Here is a 24,190-nt window from a genome sequence, read left to right as displayed (position 1 = left end):
CTCTCCTGCTATTTTTGCAGACTTGGAGTAGCTGCCTATGAGGCATTTATGAATTCCCCTGGTTCCAAGCTCTTCCAGCAAGTGGTGTTCCAGGGAGCCAGGAAGCAGAGCTGGAAAGGCAGCACTGCATTCTGTGGTATTTCTCCTTCATGTGTTTATAAAGCATGGGGGGGGGGGAAGAAATCACAAGCAGATAATTGGAGTTAAAGCTGAGGGCTCAAAGGGCATGTGGGCAGGAGCACAAGGCTGCTTTGGGGGTGCTGAGCTCTTTGTGTGCAAGCAGAAGAGGCAGAGATATCTGTGGCCCACAGCTTCGTGGCTGAGGTTTGCAGTTTCCTTCACCACCTGCCAGACAGGCTCTGAAAATGGCCAGCAGAATTCCTCAGGTGTAAAAGTGCTCCTGCACATGGGCGTGTCTGAATGAACGCGCACACTCGCGCACACAAACCCAGAAACTCCTGGGGGAAACAAGACTCACTCTGTCTTTTAGAAGCCCTTTGTCCAGCTACAAATGCCATGGCCAGACTGCCCCTAAGGCTGCTGTGCTTCCACGTTCCCACAGGTGTTTGCCAAACCCAGCGCGCTCTGACTGCTTGCACTGTGCTCCTTGCTGTGCTTATGGGTGGGTTTTTTCAGCTCCAGACCTTGAAGTACCCCTTTCAAGGGACACAGAGGAATTAATTCCTTTGGTTCAAGTGATGCAAAAATAGTTAAAACTGGTTCAGAACTTGGGCTGGAATTCTTAGGTCTGTTTTAGTCTTGGGGATTTGTGATTTGGGCCTGAGCCCTTAAGATATTATGCAATAGAAAGACAGAGAATGATGGTACGAAAGGATGAAATAAAGGTGCAGCTATTTTCCCATGGCCTGGAAAACAACCTCAATAGAAAAACAGAGTTTATATCACTTCTGCACAAAAAATGGGGGGTTTGATTTAGAAGAGTTTGGATTTTTGATAGCTAGTCATCTGTCTGACAAAATATATCTCCTTTTTGTGCCTTTTTTCTGTTCATGATTTTTTGGGGAGTTTATTATAATTGGTTGCTGTATTTGTACAGTTTTTCCTTTGCTGCCCAAATTCATAATTCGCACCACTGAATTGATAAATAGCCTCTTCTGCTAACTGCTCAGATGCAATTGTTCACTGACTGAAAAATCTGGGATTCTTCTACATACTCAGCACTTATGTGCATACACATGCATGAGCATAGACACACACAGACACACACATACACACATATACTCAAATGAATATACAATTTACTGTTAAAAAAAGAGCCACAGTGCCAAATTCAGCACCAGGTATGTTTTAATGCACCTTCCTCCCTTGCCTCAGAAGGATTCTGAAGCATGGGTTTTGATGATCTACATTCAAGTGATAGAACCAGGAAAAAATGTGTCATTATTAAATTAAATCGGGCCTTTGTCTTGCCTTGGATTCCATGGAGGACAACTACATGATCCTTTCAAAAAAACAAGCAGCAGAAGCATAGTCATGTGCAAATAATGAAAGAATCATTGCAGATTTTTTGGGAGGACAGCTCCAGGAAGCTGGGAATACGTTCACAGGCATTGTTTGCTGCTGGTCTTCACAATGCCCTTTGTCTTCTACAAACGTTATTGCAATTAAACACTGGCTCAGCCAAATTAAGCGAATCAGAGAGGGCTTATTTATGAGAACATTTGGAATGAATAAAATGTGGCATAATTTCTGAAGGCTGATGGTTATGAAACATCTTCCTTTTACAGCGGGCCTTCACCTCTGCGCAATATTCTCTTACTGGCCAGCCAAAACATGAACTTGTGTCCCCAGCTAGGAGAGCAGGACTCTCCAGCACTTACACATCAGCATGTGAGCATAAGCACAGTATATTTATTTATTGCTTTTAGGAAACCCGAAGGATGAAATCAAGGGTTTGCCTGAAACAAGGGTCTGCCTGGGTGTAACTCCCTTATTTTCCTGGCACAGAACGTGCCTCCAAGCCAGCACAAAAATCGAATTCTCAGGACTGAGGACGTTTTTCACCGTTTAGCATGGCACTAGAAAGCGGATTCCACAAGAGGGAGCCAGAAAACGAACAATCGTTCAGGAAGCAGGCTATTGAACTCTTTACAAAATAAAGTGGTGGGCGTGCTACCGTGTGTCCTTCCTCAACCAGAGCAGGTGGCTGAGGCGCTGCTCCTCTTCCACTATGAGGGCTGCTTGCTGTAGGAGAGCATCAAGTCGTTCTTCAGGGCTTTGTAGAGATGGACAAAGGATTCAGCCCAAGTGTCCTTCTGGTGCCCCTGGGACTGAGCAGCTCTGTAGGCCGTGTAGACCATGGTCAGCACTGTCCTTTCAAAGTCCTCTTTTTTGAGGACCCTCGGGTAGGAGGACAGCCTGCTGCTCAGCCTGCGGATCTCTGGGATGCTCTTGGGGATAATCTCGTTGCAGATGGTGTTGAACTCAGCAGCCTTCCTCAGGGAAGCCAGCTCCTCATCTTTGATGGAGATCCTCTGACCTTTGTCAATGTCAAGCTCAGCTAAAAGAAACTGGTATAAAATCAGAACACAGAAAGCTATTTATTTTCTCCAGGAGACTCTAGACAGAGTACATGTGAATTAACAACATGTCCTTGGGTCTTTACTTTTTGTCAAATGGAGACAGTTGCACTGTCTGGAGGTGGGGAAGACCAGAATTTTTCTATGTGTTCCCACCCTTCTGGTGAACTATCACACAGACACAGGTTTACTGAATAATGGGGTGAATAAAAGTGACATGAAGCCAGATAATGGACAGCCCCAGTATGGCCAGTACCCCCAATCTTGGCACCATATACTGAACCTCATAAAGCAGGACCACATCTTCCAGCGAGTTTTGTAGCACTGGGTTGAGGAAGGCAGCTGAGGACCTCTTGAATCGCTGAGCAGATGGGAAAAGCATAGCTGGAAAATAGTAATGTGAAGACAGAAGTTCTATAAGGTGCCAAACACTGACAAGAAGAAGCACTTTTCAATAGCAGAGTCATGTAAAGAACTGCCTCTTGCAAGGTCTTACTGCACAGTATGGCCTTTCACTATAAATGAAATGTGTGGCAGGGACTGCTTTAGCCCTGATCTACCAAGGATGGAGGTCAGCTCTTTGTCCTGGGTCCACAGGGTGCCTAACACAGGTTGCTTTGTTATCCAAGCCTGGGACTGTGAGTTTCAGCCTCAGAGGTGAAAAGAATAATGATAATTGCACATTAACCTTGTCTGAAATACAGGCCCTTTTCCTGGATCTGAAAGGGGAAACCAGCACTGATACTCAACAAAACCTACTTTTCCCTGTCCATTCTTCTACTGTCATGCTTCTGAGAGTCTACATTTCTCCTGGTTTCAATTATCTAAATGTTGATCTCCCCTTATTTATTAGAGACAGATCCACCAGAGGGTAATTAGCTCATCTGTCCTGGGCATTTACACTTGGAAGGAGTGACTCACCCAGATGTCTGTGTCCCTTCACTGAGCCTGTTACCAGCTTAGACAAGACAGCCACATCCAGTGAGGTGAATCCCAGCTTAGTGTGACTTTAATACTTCGCAGTGTAATAACTGGAAAAAACAGAGCCTCCTACCATCAGGTATCTGTGTCCCACTGTGAAGTGCACTACAGACATTGTCTCAGGGAAATGAGAGAGGGAACATATGTACAGTCCCTGAACTCAGCACCCCAGTGAAGTGGAGCATTTGTGGAATCAATGACCTGGACAGTCCAGGGTATAGAAAACATCTGATGCTGCCTTAGAGAAGCATTACTAAATGCTTTGAGTTATTAACCAGGTTACTAACCATCCATGTACTGTTTAAAGATCTAAATTACTTTCAGAGCAGAAGGGGAAGATTCTCTTTAGTGTTTAATTTGGGTATTATTTAAATTTTGATGTTTCATAATTTGAATTTGTTGGCTTTTTTCTAATATTCAGTAATAGGAAGTTGTTTTTTTGAACTCAGTGCTTATGTGACTGTTGGTATGTTTCCCATAAACTTCACTTCTCAACTTTAACTCACTTTACCAATAGATAAATTTGGAAACCAGTCTAAGAAAAAAGGAAACAAATCCCCACATTTTGAAAGGCACTATGATTCCCCTGTCAAAAGTAAGATTTTTTAGAGTTATGAGTAACATGTAATAGAACATGAAGCTTACTTTGAATTTCTGGAAAGTTTCAACCCACCCTTCCTCTACCAGATTTTTTTTCCCATAAAACATTTACACTAAATCAATTTTGTCTGGTTTTGCCAAAGTTCTTCTGATGGATTTTGCATGCTGCCTGTAAATGACCTGAACATCATTTAAAGCTCTCTCCTCTGGACATAAAAAAAAAAAAAAAAAAAAAAAAGAAAAAAAGAAGAAAGCTGGAGCAGCTGTAATTATTTTATGGAAAAGCTGTCCCAGCTCTCTGACTACATGGTTTGTCAGACAATTTACCTCTTTTGGGTTACCCAAGCAGATCATAAATACGCAGTTTTCTCTAGTCTCTGTACCCTAAATGCATCCCTGCTGCTTCCTGCACCATTGACAACCGCTGACTTTGTTATAGTTTGGCTTGTTAATAATATTTAAGTTCTAGTAAAGCAAGAAGAGAGAAACCAGAGCCTCGGGACCTTTATGGATAATAAATCATATGAAAAATGTATCACGATAATGCTAGGTATGAAACAACACATACCTGACACAACAAAGGGTATTTTGGCCTTAAATTAGCTAGGGAATAGGTAAAATATTTTGTTGAATTGCAATAAATATATTGCAGGTAGATAGAGCAGTTAGGATGGGTTTCAGGCATAGCTGCCCCATCCCTGATGTTTCCCTCTCTTGCTCAGAGCTTTGCTGAGGCACACTGGAGCTACTCCATTTTTTGCTCTTGACAATTCAAGGATGCAACTGAGTGCATGTGAAGCACTTGAAACTTCAAACACTAATTGCTGAGTAATTAAAACTTTTATTACTGGGCAATTAAAACTCTAATTACTTAGGAGCTGGCAGAAATCCAGTCCATAATGATGACTATTCATTTTTATCTCTTTTAGTTTTTAGATGCCCTTTTGGTGAAAACAGCCTCAGAGCACAGAGTACCTCTACATATGCAGATGGTTTACAACTTAAATATCCCCTGAGCCATGGAAAATGTGTCTGTGGCATCTTGCTTCAGTGCTGTCATGCTTCTTGTCATCACACTGATTGCTTTGAAGCTTCATCCCAAGCAGAGATTCCCACCATGGAGCTGAGCTGGGAGCCAGCAGCTTCAGCCCATCACCACTCACCCAGAAAAGCCTCAGCAAAGGACTCACACAAAAATGAATGCCATCCTCCATCTATCAATTCAGTACTGGCCCACTTGCTGAGACACAGGCAACACCTCAGAAGAAGCAGGGTTTTCCCACCCTGCTCTTCCCACGATGCCTTAGGTTAGGAGATTCAGAGACAAGGGCTTGGGCTGCTTTGTGGTGAGAAGGGATATTTATGTGTATCAGAAGCATGCCAGCCTCTGTAGCACTGACTCCCTCGTCTTATTATCTTGTTCCCAAAACATATTAAAGTTTGTTACAGTTCTTAGAGACTCTACTCAGAAAGTATTTCAGACCTCATTTGTGTTTGTCATAGTTATCTGATTTTCCTGATCTACATTTTATTCAGTACTTCCCTTTATCTTTCTTCCTGCTCAGTATTCAAATCCTTCCCCCATCACTCCCTCCACGGTTCTCTCCATGAATTCACGAGTTCCTTCAAGACAGTATGAACATTTGGAACAAGCACTCTGATTTTCATTGTACTGACTTAACACACATGTCAGTTAAGCAAAAAAGCTGAGATATAGAAAGATTTTTAGTCAGTTTATGCATTTAATGGTTTTGAATTCCACTTGAAACTTTTTTGCTGACTTTTACATCTTCCTGCATTTAATTCCATCTCTGACACGAGTTGTCTGAGGACATCAAAGAACAGTAGAAGAGTTTAGAACTCTTTACCAATTTCTTTCTCAAGAGACTTCTCTATAAAGCTATCAAGCAACTGGAGATGCAGAGTGATGTGCATCCCTTTATGTTGATGTTGCAGCCAATTCATTTCAATGGCAGTAGCCATGAATATCTAAGCAGCAGAGATCCCCAATTACTACTAGAGAAAGCCCAGTGAACTCTGAAGTCAGTGGAGAGTCTCCTATTGATTTATTGTTTTTATTTCTCTTACAAATGTGTTAAGACATCTCCCATGTAAGTGTGGGTGCTTCTGTCTTAAGGGCTGGTCAGTCACGTAACAAAAAGCTTATGATCTGAGCAGGCAAGTTAGGAAAAACAAGCTTTTCATTATCCTTACTGAAAACATTTTCTATTATAGATCTGTGCACGCTCATCCTTTTCCAAATCCCTTCTCCAGAGAGGCCTTGGGAGTTCTGCCTTACTGCCTGCTCAGGACTCAGGGCTGGAGATGGATCAGAGAGAGCAGCAGATCTGCCACCCCTCCAAACCTCCCTGCCTGACCCTGCACAGCCTCATCCTGTGCCCTGGAGTGCACCACTGCCTCTGCCTGAAGATTGCAGGCAGCCCACACATCTCCTACTAAGGGTGGTTAAAAGAGCCCATCAAAACTGGCACAGAAAACTATTTTCTGCTTGCTGCAGGAGCCCATCCAGTTTCCTACAGCTCTGTTGACTCAATTCCATCCTCCTTCAAGACTGCCCAGGCTCTTAAACAGAAAGAAAGCCATGTTTGCCAACTCATTGACCTACTTCTATCTACTTAGCTGATGCATCTTTATGGTTTAAACATAACATCACATTTGAGGCTGACAATAGCCTCATTTTAAAGATGTTTTCATCCCTCTTAAGAGATTCTGCCAGAATTTTCTGCACTTCATTAGCCGTGGGGTAAATATTTGTGATCTCCTCCCAGGTTTTCCCTGCAGTTTGATTGGTGAGGGTACAGATGTTTAGTTTGGCTTTCCAGTTCATGCATCTGCTCATTATTTCCCAGTTGTTTCCTGTGATGTGTTTGCTCAATAAGCACAGAGCATAGCTGCAGGAGTTCTCAGTTATTTCTGCATCACCAATGCCCTTTTCTTCCCCTGTGAAAAGGTATGAAGCATGATTTGGGACCTGTGCAGACCATTTTTCAAAGCAAGTACAGCTCCCCTGCACTCTAGGACATGAACAGTTTATTTTGGGTTATGACTCAGAAGGAATTATTTTGATTGTCATCAGAGGCATAGAAAAAAGTTATCTCGCTGCATCAGGAATATCCCTTTCATGAAGGACGGGAGGAGATGAGGAACAAGAAGGATTTGATGTGTGTATTGACCTGTGACAGGTGTGTTGGGCAGTGAAAGTGGTAATGTAAATCACAAAAAGGGCAGGATGATTAAAGGATTAATGTGTTTTATGCATTTTACTCCTTGTCCTGTACTTGGCTCATCCCCAGAAGGAGGCATCTTCACCATCTGCATGGTGCTTGTACTGACCTGGGCCTGCAGCTGTTACCAGGGCAGAGCTTTGGCTACACTCCCTGATTTTTTTGCTTTTCTGTATCAAAACTGCTATATTAGAAATCATTGAACACTTTGTCCCAGTGCAGGAGAAACTGACAGCCTGGGGATTTGGAAGGAAGAATAAGGGCTATAAAATAAGGGAAACACACACAAAATCTTAGAAAGACAAGGAAAAAATGCTGCAGTGCTACAGTTTAGCATCTGAAACTTGTGTCTGGATTTGCAGTCATTCACATAAGTAGCTTCAATGATAACAAGTGCAGTGCAAATACTTTTACATTCCAATTTTGATACATTTAAATCTCCATCACTGGGGGATTAAATCCCGATGCCCTTTAGGAGAACACAACAGTGTTCTCCTAAATGGAGAAAACATTTTAATTACTAAACAACACGAATTAACACATGTTTAAAAGCAATTACCAAGGGAATGTGCTTCTTTTTGCCCTCAGTTTATATCCATGCTATTGTAGCTCTTAAGGCTAAATTTAATTCCTGACTGTTGACTAAAAGTGAGAATGGACTAAAAGCATCATCTTTAATTATTAAAAAAAAAAATAGTTAAAGGAAAAGAAAAGCTTTGTCTTGAAAAGTTTGTCAATAAGGATGTAGAGAGTAGATCTCCCTACAAAAGATGTCAACAGGTAACTAGGAAAAAACCAGTTTAAAACACTTTAAATTAATAGCAAATTGTATTCAATTCCATAGTAAAACACATAATCAGTTTTTTTCAAAGTAAGTTAGTTTTTACTAATTTATCTCCTTTTTAAGAAACAAACAAGTTCTGAAAGGGTGCCTCAGTTGCATAAAACAGAACCCATTCCTACATAATTTTCTGAGCTTCATAAATGGCCTGAGATGTGTGAGATTAGATTAATGTGCAACGGAGTTCCCATACAAAATCTAGAGCGGCAATAGCCTATCTAGATACTTGGCACAAGTAAAAAATGTAAAGGTGTGTTAGAAAGACCAAAAAACCATTATGCTTGCAGAAATTGATATTGGTAGAGAAGAAAATGGTTCAGCTGAGCCTGTGTTTGTGAGAGGTGGAGGATATTTACATTTATGACTTAAGTGAAATGGTTTCAAAGATATCACTAGCACTGACTAAAATGGTCTGAGAATTTATTCCCTCATATGGAATTTCCATTATGCAGCATTTTCACCTGTTCCCAGCCTGAAACAATGTATACTGTGTTATTTATTTTTCCCTTGGTGTGATAAGGAGGGGTCCCCACCTAGAATTATTTATGCTCGTAAAAAAACATTCCAGTCAGCCTTTAATATGCTGGAGTAAAGTTGCTGCAGAAGGTGTGAGGAGAAAAAATGCACCCAGACAAACTGAAGCAAAGTGAAAGATATTGTCTTCTTATCCTTAGGTTTGCTGCTATATTACCACAAACTGGGGATAAACTATGGCAAAAACTGTGGGGCAGAAATAAAGGAAAGAAATATCAACCCTGCCCCACAGGTTTAACTCACAGGCCATAAATGATTGTAGTAACACAGTTAATTTCAGGCAGAGTCAGGAAACAGATCAGTACTTTATAATCCTGTCTTCATTGCAGAGCCACCTCTCCTTCCTAATCTGTGCTGTTCACAATGGTCCTGATCCAAGGGAAAGGCACCAAGCAGTCCTAATTAAACACATTTGAAATAATTTCTTACAAATGAACAAGTGAAGGGGTACAGTGATGATCCAGCCTGCTTCCATTTCTCCCAGGAGAGGGAAGGAAGGAAGAAATAGAGCAAAAAAAATTGTTGTTTTGGTGCTGAGCTGTGGGGAAGTGTTGGTGTCTGAGGCACAGAGTGTGCCCTTGTCTCTGATGCCTAGCTCTGACATCCAAGAGAACACTGAATTTCATATAACACCATGAAAACGACTGTTAAATAGAAAAACTAAAAGTGTGTGTAGATTAGAGAGTTTTCTTAAGTCACTGGGTGAAAAAGTTAGAGTTTAAGCTAGTTTAGAGAACAGAAGACAAGATGGAGGGTTTAGGGTGTAGTCTCTTTTCCTTCTTCCTTCTTCATCATCTTCTAGAGGTTTTTGGGTAGTAGTAAGTGATTGGATAGAGAATGCTGCAGTGCAGCACACAGGTGTTGGGTCATTGAGTCATTAAGAAAAATAATTTACGTGTCTAGTTAATTGGGTGAGAATATAAATAATTAAATTTATTTAAATATAAAATGAAATGATGAAATGAATTGTCATTTCATGAAATGAAATTTCATTTCAAAAATGAAATTATGAAAAAATATAAAAATAAAATAGTATTTTTTATAAAGATAAAAAAGCTGCGTAGTTCAAGGCCATTTTGTGCTTTTCCAGCCAACTTGAGCCAGGTGATGGTGGGTTGAACTTGAGCAGGAAGTCTGGGGAAGACCTGCCAAGCCTTTTGATTATATATTAATAAACACAAGAAACAAGAAGCTAACGAGCCTTTGGAGCATCATTCCTGAAACAGAACTGAGATAAGGGAAACTTTCCATGAGGGAGTATCCCAAGGGGCTCAGCTGAAATCTCCGGCAACAGGGAAGCACCCGGGGAGCAGAATGAAGCAGCTGCCTCTGCTGTTGAGCAGTGGAGAGAGAGGAAAGGAAACCACAGCTCTGCTTCACAGGAAAGGACAGAACTACTCCAAGAGCTTCCTACACAGTGCTATTGATGCTCTGGAGGGAAAGCCCTTCAACACCAAATCGCTCTCACCAGCTCTCTGCCCTTTTTGTATCAATATCGCAGAGCCCAAAGGGGCAGGCCCGAGCCAGGTATGTATTTCCTCCACGCTGAGTCCCTGGGCACCGAGAAAAGGCCCAGACTCGGTAGCTGAGAGTGGCTGGGTTTCCTTTGTGCCTTGGCAGGCAGAGGTGACTGCCTGGCCAGGGTCTTGCTGAGTCTGACCTGACCGAGCTGTGGCTGCAAAGGGCAGCTCCTGCCCCACACTCCATCCTTCCCTCTGTGCACACACTGACACCCTTTTGCCACGCACAGAGCTCAGCCAGTAATCTGCCTGGTCGTGAATGATGGGGAAAAGCAAACAACAACAACAAAAAAAACCAAACAAACAAACAAAAAAACCCATGGTAGTTTTTAGCTGTCTCACTTCACAACGCATTTGCTACGCTGGCAGCATTTCTACGTGTGAGAAACTCCCAGTGCAGTTGTGCTCTAACTGCTCTTCTAGCATCTGGTGACAACTCGAGTCCTCAGATGACCCAAGGATGGAAATCAGCCCTGGGAGGAAAAGCAGAAGCCCTTCCTCATACCTTCACACCCTTGATCTAACCACCAGATGGACAAGATCCTCTTTTTTTATTTTTATTTTTTTTGTTGTTGTTGCTGGCCACCTCAACAAGGGTAGTCATTGCTCCTGCTAGAGGTGAGGGTTGGCTGCAGGACCATTAGCTGCCAAACACTTCTTCCTCTTCTATACTTACACCCCACTGAGCTTTTAACAGAGGAAATTCAACTGGAAGAAAGAATATTAAAATTTTTTCCCAGGCTGGATGAAGAGAAAAGAGTCAAAAGTCCAGTTTGAACCATAGACCTAGCACAGAGTAATATGAAATTTTATTTAATGATCACATGGCAGCTCAGAAATGCCAGGGACCCTGAAATTATTCACTTAAGCCATCTGTGAATGCTTTCAACTAGCAAATAAATTCAAGTGTCTGACAGTGGGTCTAGGAGCATTCTCTGATCTGATTGCCAACTCTTATTATTTTATTTGTGTATGAACTGCTCACACACATGAAGCAACAAGGTACGCTTCATCCTCACTGAATGTGAATATCACAGCTCAGAACTGAGGAGGAATAAACATTAGATTGACCATTTCTTCTCACTCCAATTAGAAACAACCAGAAATGTCTTCCCTTTTCTTTCAGATCCCCATCCAAATTGAAAGAAATTGTTAGGAAGTGAATACATAAATACCAATTTTCTGCTTCCTCTGCTCTGGGATTTCACTTGCTCTTCAAAAGCAAGGAAACCCCAGCTGCCTTTCCAGCTGTTCATTGAGCTCCAAATGTCAGTGCACCTGCTGGGGTTTTCTTAATGACATGAATATGTGCTGGATGAGAAGGAGCACAAATCAGCCTTGCCCAGTAAACAAAAAGAATGGGGACACTGGGTCCTTTTTGTAAAGAAATGTGTTATTTTTGGAGGCAATGACTTTTTAAATCATTGTATGATTTCTAGTAGTGTCAATAAAGATAAGTCTGAGAAAGAGACTCAAAATGTGAAGATGGATTTGGGTTTGTCTCTGAACTGGACTGGTACAGCTGCTTTGCTACATGAGCAGCCCATGAAGGATGGAAAGCTGGGCTGTACCCCTGGTTGGGAGTCAGGGCAAACATGTTTCTCCTGGAGGGGTGAGTGAGGATCAGCACAGGAAGACATCCATTCTGTCAAGTACACACCTGTGTGCATGTCCTGGTGTATTAATGTCTGCATCTCTGTAGAAACAATATTAAAATACTAGTGAAACTCAAATATAATCCTCCACTAAATCTGATCAGTGGATTTCAGTGTGTGCAGATGCGATGTTGGGCCACGGCACTCTTTGTGATATTGCCATAAACTTAGCACAGAAATGTAGAGGATGAATGTCAAATGGGTTGGGTTTATAGCTGCATCCCCCATTTCACAAACACACAAATGGGATTTCCATTTTACTAAACTGACATTTTTCCAGTCTTCATTGTTATTCCAAACTCTCCTAAAATCTATTTTTAGATCTTTCAGGTTTCAAGATCTGCTGAAATAAAGCTGAGACTGACATTCAGCTGGATTCACTGTTAAATACAGAAAGACTTGCCAAAACTTGGAATGTTGCAAATTGTTAAAGGCTGCTGAACACTGTGGGTGAGATCCTCAGATGACCTGAGCTGGCACCACCAGCCCTGTGATGCTGCTCTGCTGGCAGCTAGGTCACAGAGAGCCCTGTGCTGTGAAACACATGCTCGAGATCACAAAGGAGACAAGAAAGGTAGAGTCAGGGTTACAGAAATCTTACAACCAACAGAACAACACAAAAACCCTGTTTCCTGAGAAGAGAGACCTGAAAGGCACAAAATGCTGACAGCTGTGCCTGAAGTTGATGGAAATTCAAAACCTTTCTCAACCTCTTTCACTGCTGCACCCCTACAGGTGTCATCTCCCAGTGAACTTCCAGCCCAAGAGGACCCTGCCAATTTATCCCTTTGAATTCAGTGCTTTCTTCCTTAATGTACACCCTCTTCTAGAGGCCATTTCAGCTTAGCTTGTAAAATAGATTTTGGCTCATGGGAAAATATTGTAAATAAATGTTTAAGGAAAAAATGACCTCATCTTCTAAATTTGGGATGAATAAATTTAGAGAAAGGGAGGAAGGCCTGATTTCCAATGAAACCCTCTAGCATGCTGCTGACTGAAACCAGCTGTGAGTCAGTTCTTTGGTTTAACTCCTCTGTGTGTGAAGGCATTATTACTGTGGAGAAGCACTTTAAGAAGCTGTGATACTCATTGTAAATCTCATCCTGTTGTTTCTTACATTTGGGCTTTCCCCTTACTAGTTCAGAGGCTCTGAATCTTGCATAATGAAATGAGCTTATTTAGAAAAGCCTTTGCTGGCATGTGGGTTACATCCTGCTAGAGAAAAATCTTCTGGTCAGTCTGCTGTCTGTTGCTTTGGTCTAGAGAATCACTCCTTGCCAAAGCTGGATTTCAGCATATGATATATCTGCATGACAGATCTTCCTCAGCTTGCTAGGGATGATGATCTCCCAGGTAAGCTTATAGACACCACCTGGTTATGAATATGTGACTGATACCCATCATCTTCATATCATTTCCTTTTGTTAGGTTGTTTTTTATCATTGTCTGAGATACTGGAACACAGTAGTCATTTGTAGGGGGAGATTGACATTTAGTATGGACACAAAATAAGGCAGGGACTACTTGTCTCCTTATTTATAACTCCAAATGCTAGCCCCAGTAATCTTTAAGTTCTGCTTTGACCTCTGAGTGCCAAGGATTAAGGATGGGTGAGGGAGACTGAGAGCTAGGTTGTCATGGCTGAGCTCCTTGGATTAGTAGCTGTTACCCATCATGTAGGGTTACAGAGACAGGCTGCCACGAGCATGCTGGTTTGTTGTGAAAGGAGCACTCAGAAGGTGATTTATTAATTTTGTCTAAATAATACATGTGTTAATTTGTCAGCAAAAGCACCCATAGGGAAATGCATTGGGCTTTGAAAACAGCTCAGTGAACCACAGTGTGCTCCAGCAGTTGCTCCCAGCTGGAATTGCAATGAGAAGGACTGGCACTCTTTTCCACCTCAGCAGGAAGACATCCAGGGGGAGATGAGCTCCAGCCTCAGGTTCAGCAGCATTTACGTGCAGAGGAATCAGGGATGATATATCTGCTTCTCTGACAGCTCGCATCGTGGTGGGTAGCATGAATTCAACCAGGAGGGAAAAGCTCCTGGGGTAGCATCACAGATGGGTGTAAAAAGCCAGCTGGGCATGACACACATGTCCATCTTTGATCATGAAAATAGAAAGGGAGTATTTAAGACGTGATAATTTAGTTACACTGCTAAACTTGTGCAAGTAGAAACTGAGCTCTTTGTCTTGATGGTGGTATTTTAGTCCGGAGTCCCTCTATGCTCCTCTGGAGGATCTAAGTGCACATGTTTTTCAGCTCTAGCATTCACTTTGGCTGGACCACACTGGCTGTGAGCAGCACGCACAGGGAGTGGGGCTGACAGAGCTGGGTGCATGATGGATTGCTGGGCTATGGCACATGCAGTTAGTCATTCAGGGTTTGAAGGGTATCCAGAAATTTCCAGCAAGTGTCCAGCAGCCTGCTCCCAAAAATACAGCTTCTGGCTTGAAAAGGAGCATCTTTCTAGGGAAATACAATTTGTTACAGTATCTTAGGTATTCACCAGGCAGATTCTTCAAAACCAGACTTCATGAGCTGAAGCCCACAGCACTTCCCTGCTGTGAACATGGAAAATGCAGCGCCATGGCAACATTACTCCCCGGTCTGTGTGACTGCCCCATCTCTCAGTCCCTCTGCTAAACATCTCCATCCTGCTCTCTGCCCTCCTGCAGGATTCCCTCCAGCCCTGAAATGCAGCAGTGCCCAGGCCTCAGCCAAGTGGCTGCTGTCTTCCCTCAGAGCAGGAGGATGGTTTTAGGGAGAGATCGGATGCTGTGCTGCCCATTCATTTCACCCTGTTTTTTCCCGGATGTCCTGTGTGCACCAGGGCCACATCATCATCCTCCTTCTGCTGGAGAGCCCAACAGGGCAGACACACAGTGTCCCCTGCCACTTGGGCCAAACTGGGGCTGGCAGATCTGATTTTTGCTGATTATATCTGATTCCTGCTATTGGAAGCCCAGTGCGGACAAATCTTTGGGCACTTTTCCTATCCTCATTTCTTTGTGAGGACCTAATCGGGCTTTATGTTTGCTAAGTACAAGTCAAGGTAGGACAGCCCCTTTTGAGTTCTATTTATTAAAAAACCTGGCAATAGAAAGCAACAGAACAAGTAGTGTATACATTTTTATCATTAGACTATTCCAAAACTTTCTGCCAAATTGGCATGGTAATCCAGGAAAACAGAAGTTGCTGCAGCTATGAGAAGTGGATGGTTTCACTCAACACATGCTGTACTATATTAGGAGGTCCACAAGTAGTGTTTAACTGGAAATGGAGTTAATTCAGTGCCAAGCCATGAATAATTACAGTAAATAAAAATGAAACATGTTTTAAATGTTTTTTTATTTTAAAAGGGGGCTTAAGAACAGTTCCCTGAGACATAAAATCTGTGCTTAATAAATAAATTCAATAAACACTTTGTGTTTCTTCAGAGCCAAGCATAAACAAAAAAGTAATGTCATGGCTGTAAGCATTATGCAAACCAGGGAGGAAAATGAGGGCTTTCAAAACTTGATCCATTCCTCCAGGGGCTAATAGGGAGATACAGACTTGTGCAGTTGTGGTGCTGTTTCTTATGACTGATGTTAATGGGAAATGCTGTCGCTCCATAGTCCTGTAAAACTGCAAGATTCCTGCAGCTTCTATGGAATAAAACAGGCTGTTTCTTGGGCAGTGGCAAGAATCTTCTTGCATAAAGGGAGGGGTTTTAAAAAGTGAAGAAATCCTGACACTGATTCAGTAGCAGTGACTTTAATTTTTATACTGTGACTAGAGGTCAATTTCCCAGACTAGAAGCTCTCAATATCTCGGTAGGATGAGAGGCTGTTGGGGACTGGAAATAAACTTGAGTCCTGCTTACACGAGAGAAAGGCAGAGCCAGCTCCAAAGAAAAGCAACCCTTCCAAGAGCCTGAGAGGCAGATGAGTAAGATGAAGACCAGCTGTGACAGACGGGCATCTGCTGAAGTGTGGGTTCAGATGGGGATGCATCCTGTGCTGACAAGGGAGACAATGCTACTCTAATACTGGTGTGGTGCAGTTTAATGTTTCCCATCCATATTTATCCATTTTTTCTACCTACACCTTTCTTTTACCTTCATTTTTCTTCTCCTTCATACCATTTTCATTTTTACCTCCAGCTTTTTCCATGTTCTTTCTCAGCATACCTATCCTTTGCCTCTGTCTCCCTCTCTGTGGCTCAAATCATCACTGCCAGGTTATAAAGTCTCTACTCTGCCCAAGACAGAGATCAGAAGCATCAAGTCCTTTTATGGCACACCACCACCTGCCATAAAGGTGGTGGAGACAATTACATCCTGATGTTCTGGCTTGCAGCAGATATCCACACCCAGTCCAGTGCAGTTTACTCTCTTTGCAATTAGGTAGAACCTATCTGAAGTGTCCTGCTTCCCCTGTGCCCTGCCAGGGTGTGAGAGGGCCAGGCAGAAGACCTTGTGAGTTTGGGTTGCCAACATGAGACTGAAGCACAGCATTGTCCTCCCACTGTCCCACTGCCTCCCAAATAACTTCTGAGCACTGAACAACTTCTTTTTCCCTTTCTCAGCATCTTTTTTTCAGCTACCCACCTGGCTCCTCCTGAGGAGAGGGAGGCTCAGTGGTTTGGAGCCTGGCTTCTGGCTGGTGACCTGTTTCCCTGTGGCTAGGGAGGAATTTCCAGAGGACGAGTGGTATGCAGGCTGCTCTCAGGGGAACCAGGGGGCTGCCAAACCTAACCAGCAAACCGGGCCAGGAAAGGCCTCACATGTGCTTTCACCAGAGGAAAGGAATGTTTGTGGAAACTGGGAGTAGTAGAGCTTATTTAACTTTGCTTCTCTGCTCACATTCTCAGCCTGCAGCCCGACACTGAGCTGTTCCTGTGCTGTAACAAGCGCTGTGATAGCGAGAGAAGCGGAGACGGGTCATTGCTGCACCTGGAGCATCTCAGGGAGGGTAAAGGGAGTCACTGAGCAGGCATGGGAACACCCCAGCTCCTGGTGCAGATTTGGACTGCTTTAATGGCTCTGAATGAGAAAGTATCTACCATATATATAGTATATGTGTTTGTATATATATATATATACAAACACACACACACACTATATATATATATATATACACCATAAAGAGGATATACCATATATATATATGGGGATATACCATAACGCTGCCATAGCAGCTCCCAAATTAAACAGGGTTTGGGTGCAATGAGAGATGGTCACAATAGAGACATACAGGATCCCCGCCTTGACTTTCTTTCCTTCTCTGTAGTTAGAGAGAAAACCCCATAGATGACAGTCCCCTTGGGGTTTTATGTTTGTGTTAAATAACAAGTGTCGTTTGCAGCTTATTTACAAGTTGCTGTTTGGTTTTTTTTTTCCCCTTTTAATGATGCTTTGATACATTTCCCCCTTTGCTTCCCACTATCAGCTCTCTGTACAGCTGACCTGCATTACCTTCACCCATGCCAGTGCCCTTTTGTTGAAAACTCCTTTAAATAAAAAAATAACTGATTTGGGCTGGAGAGTCAAGGAAACAGAATTCCATATAATGAATTGTGGCCTCACTCCTGAGAGCAGAAAAACTGCTGTTGATTTTTGTCATGCTGGTTTGCACATTGAAGTGCTTTTAAAGTTAAATCAAGGGCTGGGTTTGTCCCCTTCAAACCAAGACACACAGCTCCCAGTTTTGCTGCAGCCAGGTCCATGTACCCAGATGGCTTCTCTGCATCTTGGATGGACTCAGCTCCCCTCAGCTGAACCACTGGGGTGCAGGGAGATTCACAGAGCCCTGGCTGTGCCTGTGAACCATCACCAGTTTCTCCTCCAGCACCCTGGACGTGCCCTGTGGGTCCTGCCCTGCCTTGGACCCAAGCACAGGCACTGCATGCAAAGTTAATTCCTGCCCCACTCAGTTCTTCACCTCAGCAATTTACATCTTGCCTCTCAACATCCGAATAATCAGAGCCTCTGCAGCCTGATGATGTTCATTAAGGTCTGCTGACTTCCCTTTCAATTAGACTGTGCTATTCAGGGCTTCTGACAGGATTCCTTTCTGCGTGAGAAGTCATTACACTCCTGCTGAATCTGGCATGATCTACCCCAGGAAAACAAGAAAAACACTTTATGCTTCAGAAACAGAATTAAAAAAAAAATAAAAAATGATAATAACAGCTATTAACAATACACAGGACTAAACACACACACGGCCATCCTGAAGAGATCTTGGGCAAGGGATTTAATGACTGTGCCTCACAACAAAAAAAAGGATGCTAATATTCCCTTCCTTAATTACACTGAAAGTTCTCTAGAGAAGGACAATTTATTTTTTATTCTGCGTGTTTGCATGATGCCAGGTTTCATTGAGGTGTCTGGGCCCAGCAGTTGAGTATAAGGAAACCATGACTCCCAGTGTTTTACAGTCTTTGCATGAGTTATTTCATTCATCACAGAGCTGCCTCACCTATGGGAAACATATGGCTGATCAACAGGCACTAAGAGCAGTGAGATGGTTGTTGGAGGTGAGGTGAAGAGAGCTGTTTCCAGCTGAAAGTGGAAAGAGGGGCTTCAAGGGCAGGAGGTGCTTCCCAGATGAGCTTTGGCTGGGGCAGGAGGACCTTTGTGCGAACTCATCCAGATCCCAGGACAGCTCCATTCCTGGAACTGGGGCAAATAGATGTGCCACTACAGCATGCAGGAATTCTCAAAAAGATTACCAAAGTGGCAGCAATTGTCTAACTGGCTTGCCAGTCCTCAGTACTGGGATGGAACTGGCATCACCTGGAAGATTCTACAGGTGCCACTTTCAGTAAATAGATCTCAATAAGACATATCAAAGAGAAAACAGCTTTACTTCATGTGTCTTCCTCTTGTTGTTTACTCAGGTTTCCTCAACATTGTCTAGTTCCACTCTCTTTTTTACTTTTATTGTGTGAGCAGTAAGCTTTGGCCATTTTTTGGCTGCTTCCTGTGGTGAATAAAGTCTCAGAATCACTTAGATCCTTCCTTCCTAACAGCATGACTGCTGTTAAAGAGTATAAAATCCATTTGTGATCTAAACTAAAATGTGAAAACTTCTGTAATCTATCTTCCCTCTGATCTCATCAGAGTTTAGCATCTTTGCCCTAGAAGAGATTAGAAACTTTGATTTATTTTTTTTTAAGCATCTTTTGCATGTCTTCCAGATTCAGGTATACACCATGATTTTTGATTCAGGGACCATCCTCCATGCAGGTTAAGTTAATTAAGACTGGCCCTTAAAAGAGCATTTGGGGAATCAGGACATGATAGAATGGATTTTGGTTGCAGTCACAGCCCTACCTTACTGGATATTTATCCTGCCATGGTTAAAATCCATACAGAGACTGTGATATTCCAGCTACCTTTGCAACACCAGCAGCTTGGTCATTACTTATAACTAATCCCTTTCCAGACCCTCTTTAGGAGATGCCTTCATCCCCTTACAGACAGAGTTGCAATATTTGGTGCAGAAATAAATTGCATCAGGGGGCTCCAGCCCACAAAGACACATTCCCAGGAACTGGGCAGGGCCATGGAACAGACTCTGGCTAGGTGGGACAAACCCCTGCAGCAGATCAGTCACGCCTTCTGCAGCTCCAGTGAGGTTGTTGGGATGGGCCCAACAAGCAGGGAAGTTGAGGCATTTTCCAAGTGATCACATGAGAGCCAGAGAAAAGGGAAATACTGCCTTTTCCTCATAAGAAGTAACATCCTTTACACAGCCAGGCTTAGACAGAGTTGGCGCTGTTCCACAGCATTTCATATCTTTCATTTGCACTGCACATTTTAAGAACTGGATAACAATAACTTTATAGAAATTAAAGGAAGTTGGATAGATGTTACAATTTAAACATTTCTGGTATAGCTGGTCCAGCTAATGTAACTTCTTTTTACTCTTGGACCAGACCTCTGGAAACCTTGTCACATATCAAAAAAAGCAGACCATGACCTGTTTTACTGAAGGACCACTGGGTACATAAATATGTTTGACCATTTGTGTTGCACTTACAGGCTGTGTTCAGGCCACATTCCCTTTGCTCTCATTCTCCAAGCCAAAAATGTCCCACAAGAGTTACTCTTGGTGGTGGAATCCCAAAGCTGCTCAAGCAGGGAGTGCCTGGCTGTAGGGATGCAATATGAGATGTAGCAGGGAAGAGAGGGAAGGAAGATGAAAAGGAGTGGGGATAAAGGGCATGCTCCAATTTCTGAGGCACTCAATCTTTGCGCACACAACAGAGATCACCAGCAGACAAACGACTGCAGAGATTAGAATATATTTCACAGTGCTTCCTTACAAAGGTACTGGCTGGCTTTCTAGCAACAGCCAATCTCTTTCTCTTTTACAGTCTTCCCTCTCCTGGCACTGGAGAGCTGCCAGCCTTCTCCAATTAAGTCCACAAACAGAAGTAGCAGGCAAAAGTTGCTCAGGCAGCAGCTGCTCCATCAAACCCACAGTGAACTCTCACCACACTAGATCAGATACTAAGAGTTTGCAAAGTTGTGGGGAAATCAAGGAGGATGGACCTTCTTTTCTTTCAAGCAATTCCTTCTGCAGAAAAGCTTTGAGGAGAGCAGACTATTCCCCTGGTGGTCTCACACAGCCATTTGACTTTCACCAGCCACTAGAGATTGGGTAGAAAACAATGCACATGGACCAGACAGATCTGGATGGAATGGTAATGCTGCTTTTGAGGTCCAGAAGGAAGAGCACAAAAACTCCCCAAAAGCATGAAACCTCTGTGGTGCTTATATATCCTTTTGACACTGATGGGTGAAAAACATTCTACCTTCTTATTTTGTGTCTTTTAACATCTCCTTTTCCAGTCTCCACTGAGGGGTAAACTCACCCTTGCAGCTGCTTCTGCACTGCCCAAAAGCCACAACCATAAGAAATCTGCATCTTCCCTCCCTGAGTAAACACACACCAAGGACACTACTGTTTGTGTGTCCCATTTATTAGAATTGGGCAGACTTTACAGCAAATAAACTCCAGCCAGCTGAGATGTGCTAATAAGGATTGCCTTAGGGTTTCTCCTCCAGGAGCAGACAGCTCTTGTAATGCTCACAAGGCTGGCTTCTGCTCTCCAGTGGATTGGTACTTCTCAAAGTTTGATGGCAAGCAGGGACACTGGTTGCCATAGCTGTATGGAAGGGTTTTTTTCTTATTTGTGTTGTTAGAACCCAGGGTTTGTTCCTTGGTTTTTTCAGAAGTAATATCTCTTAAGATCTGAAATTCTTATTTGGAACTTGAAGAATTTGTATGACCTCACCTCTGTCACTGCACAGGGAATAATACTTAGTCAGTAGAGACTTCTAATTGCCTTTTTTTGTTACCTTTTTTTCCCCTAGATGGGAGCTTCACAAAATCTGAGAGGATACTTCCATGCAGCTAGAAAAGGCTAGAGGAAACTTGAGGCGATGACAAGAAAATTGTTTAATCATCACTCAGGATCTTGTCTCTGTTATTTTAAACACACCCATCCTAGGCACTAAGTTTTGCCTGTGACTTCTAGACTTGTGTCCACAGCTCAGTCAAGGCAGGTTGAGGAGTCTGAGATTTTTAATGCAATGGGCTGGGGCACTTTAAAAAGTAAAAAAGAATGAATAAAGCCCTCTGTTTTCCTGCCAGAATTGCTTTTTGTTTTCTTTTCTCCCCACTCATTAGTGCTTCCAAGCAAAGGGAAAAGGGAGGGAGCAGTCAGGAGTTTCCAGCCACCAGTCAGTATGAGTGTGCTCATCTTTTTCTCATGTCTGAATTTTTCTTGAGCCAAAGCTTGGACGATTGGTTACAAGGGTTGGGGATCCCAGGCTGCCCCAGTGCTTCCCAGTGGAGAAACGGTCAAAGCCAGGCATTGTTGTATACAATATTGACTGCTCATTTCTACTGCAAACAACAACTGCTGGCAATTAAAGCAAGACCTTTGCCCTACTGTTTTGTAAACAATCTGGATGACAAGACAACATGGAGCTGATACACAGATCTGTCTTTCATTTCCGTCAGACCAGATGCTGATCTGTCTTTGCCTTTTCATTGCAAAACTCAAATCAGGGCTTGGATAAGACTTAAATGACTGAAGTTTAACCTAAACAAGACTCGGTTGTCATTTGTGGAGGGAGGGAAGAGCTCTGAGTATGCAGAAGAATGTGTCATTTCTCAGTACTCAAATTTTATCTTAGTTTCTAAGCAATTCAAAAATTAAGACAGTGCTTGGACCCTTTCTAAATATTGCAGATTTGGTTGGGTTGACACACAGTTCAAGGGAGTGGAGGTCCACTGAAGTAATTATTGCTGAAGGAGTCGTGCCTCTAAAACATCTTTAGAGCAGAACAGTCCCAGTAGATGTGGAAAAGAAATCTGGTCTCCTCCTCAGAAAATATCTGTACACACAATTTGTGACAACTGAACTCCTTATCACGACAGGGAATGAATCTTCTCTTCCCTCTGAAGTCTCCAAAAATAAGTGCTAGAGCTTCCAGCTTAAAAAAAAAATCTGCTTTCCCAAAAGGCACAATAGAGTTCTGATGATTTTCTTTAAATATTCATGGTGATTAAAATTGAACTTTAATAGTTGCATGAATTCCTTTTAGGGCTGTTGATGTTGTTTAATTAAAATCAGTGTGTTAGCAAAAGTGAAGGACATCCTTAAATTGCATAGTGATTATTACATGAAATTGAATTCCCTTTTTTTTAATTTTTTGTTTTTATTTCTTAGGCAAGGTGACATCATTCTTCCAAAGGGTGGGGCTGTGCTTTTTTTATTAATATATAGAGATCTAGTTCTGATCGTCTCACATTTTTGTGCCACCCCTGGAAGAACAAATTCTTACCTACAGAATTACAGGATCTTATGACAAATATTGGTGCTATTTCCAGTCTTACACCAGAAGAGAAAAGTAAGGTACGTGCAGGTACAATGACTCAGGCAATATCAGCCAAGAGCCCAATGAAGAAGTTGTGGAAAGAACCTGCTATGGTGAGTCCCAGGTCAATGCCCTGCCAGTGAGCTCTCACTAACAGGGGTTTTTGAAAGGAATAATTAAGCATTGTAAGGAAAAATTAAGCATTCATATAGCCTGAGCCAGATTGTGTAGCCCCTCTTTAATTCCCTCAACCATTCCCTCTCCTACAAAATCAAAAGCAAACCCAAATGACAGACTGGAATGGTAGCAGCTATGAGATGAGAAAGACACAGAAGAGTGGAGTAGGAAGGGAGGCATTTGAATGCTCTATTTCTTTCAGCAGACTCTGGTTCCTTTAAATGCCTCTGAATCTCAATATCAGAACCAAAGAGATCTTTTGGGAGGTGTTTCCTTGCTCCACTTCCAGCAGCTACTGAACCAGTGCCAAATACCAGAGGAGAGAATAAAACCAAAAAAGGGAAAGGACATCATCACTAGCTTTGAAGCAAGCATCTCCTATGCAATCCAATATCCCCAAACATTCCATATGCTGCTGTCACACTTAAAAAAATGACAACTGATTCACAACCGTGTACTGTCACATTGGCAGCTGAAGCCTGGTAACACACCAGGCCACTTTCTCTGTGCTCTCTGTGCTCCTCTGCCAGGGTAGGACAGCAGCATTCCCAGGCACCTTGAACAATCTAGACATTCTTTGCTTTACTCTTGCCAGGTATCTTCCTGCTAGAGTAGATTATGCCTTCTGTGACTGCACAGGCTTTCACTTTAAGGTTTCATAAGCTATATTTTTTTGTTAATGCAGGAGAAAAATTAGAATTAAGAGGGGAAAAAATGCAAAAATATAATTCTGGTTCTCGGGCTATTTTATATATTTTTATTATAATAGAATACATATATAATTTTACCTTTTTGCACTTATTCATGTGTATTTTTTATTTATCTATGTATTTTTTACCTGACCGGTTTAACGCAGAAAAAAATTCCAGAGTTGGGAGGGAAAAAAATTATAATTGTATATATATATACACATATATATGTGTGTGTATACATATATATATACACACACACACATGTTTAATGCAACATAATTTCATAACAAATCTACAACTCAAATTTTTCTCTTAAATAGTTTTTCAGGTTGAAATCTTACCTCTGCTCCATCTGTGGGCTAGAGTGGCATGAGCACTGTAATAGAACAGCAGCAGCACCAAAGTCTTCCAAAGCATCCTTCTCTCTAAAATACGTATGTCTAGCTGTACAGTAGCTTTTTTTATTTTCCAAGCTCCTTTCTTTTCAGGAATAAATAATGGCTTTTCCTCTCCC

At 42.4% G+C, this 24,190-nt stretch overlaps 1 protein-coding gene across 1 annotated transcript; it reads right to left on the bottom strand.

Moving 5' to 3' along the window:
* Positions 1-1,923: 1,923 nt before the first annotated feature.
* LOC131592041 (protein FAM180A-like) lies at positions 1,924-24,190 on the bottom strand. Its single transcript, XM_058863285.1, has 3 exons — positions 24,018-24,190; positions 2,824-2,924; positions 1,924-2,531 (listed from the first exon to the last, which is right to left on the bottom strand). The coding sequence occupies exons 1-3, from the start codon at positions 24,091-24,093 to the stop codon at positions 2,190-2,192; spliced, it is 519 nt and encodes a 172-aa protein (XP_058719268.1). The 5' UTR covers positions 24,094-24,190; the 3' UTR covers positions 1,924-2,189.

This window comes from Poecile atricapillus, chromosome W (assembly GCF_030490865.1).
Source record: "Poecile atricapillus isolate bPoeAtr1 chromosome W, bPoeAtr1.hap1, whole genome shotgun sequence".
Taxonomy (NCBI): Eukaryota; Metazoa; Chordata; class Aves; order Passeriformes; family Paridae; genus Poecile; species Poecile atricapillus.
Note: the sequence above shows the minus strand (reverse complement) of the source record. Positions and strands in the feature narration are given on the sequence as shown.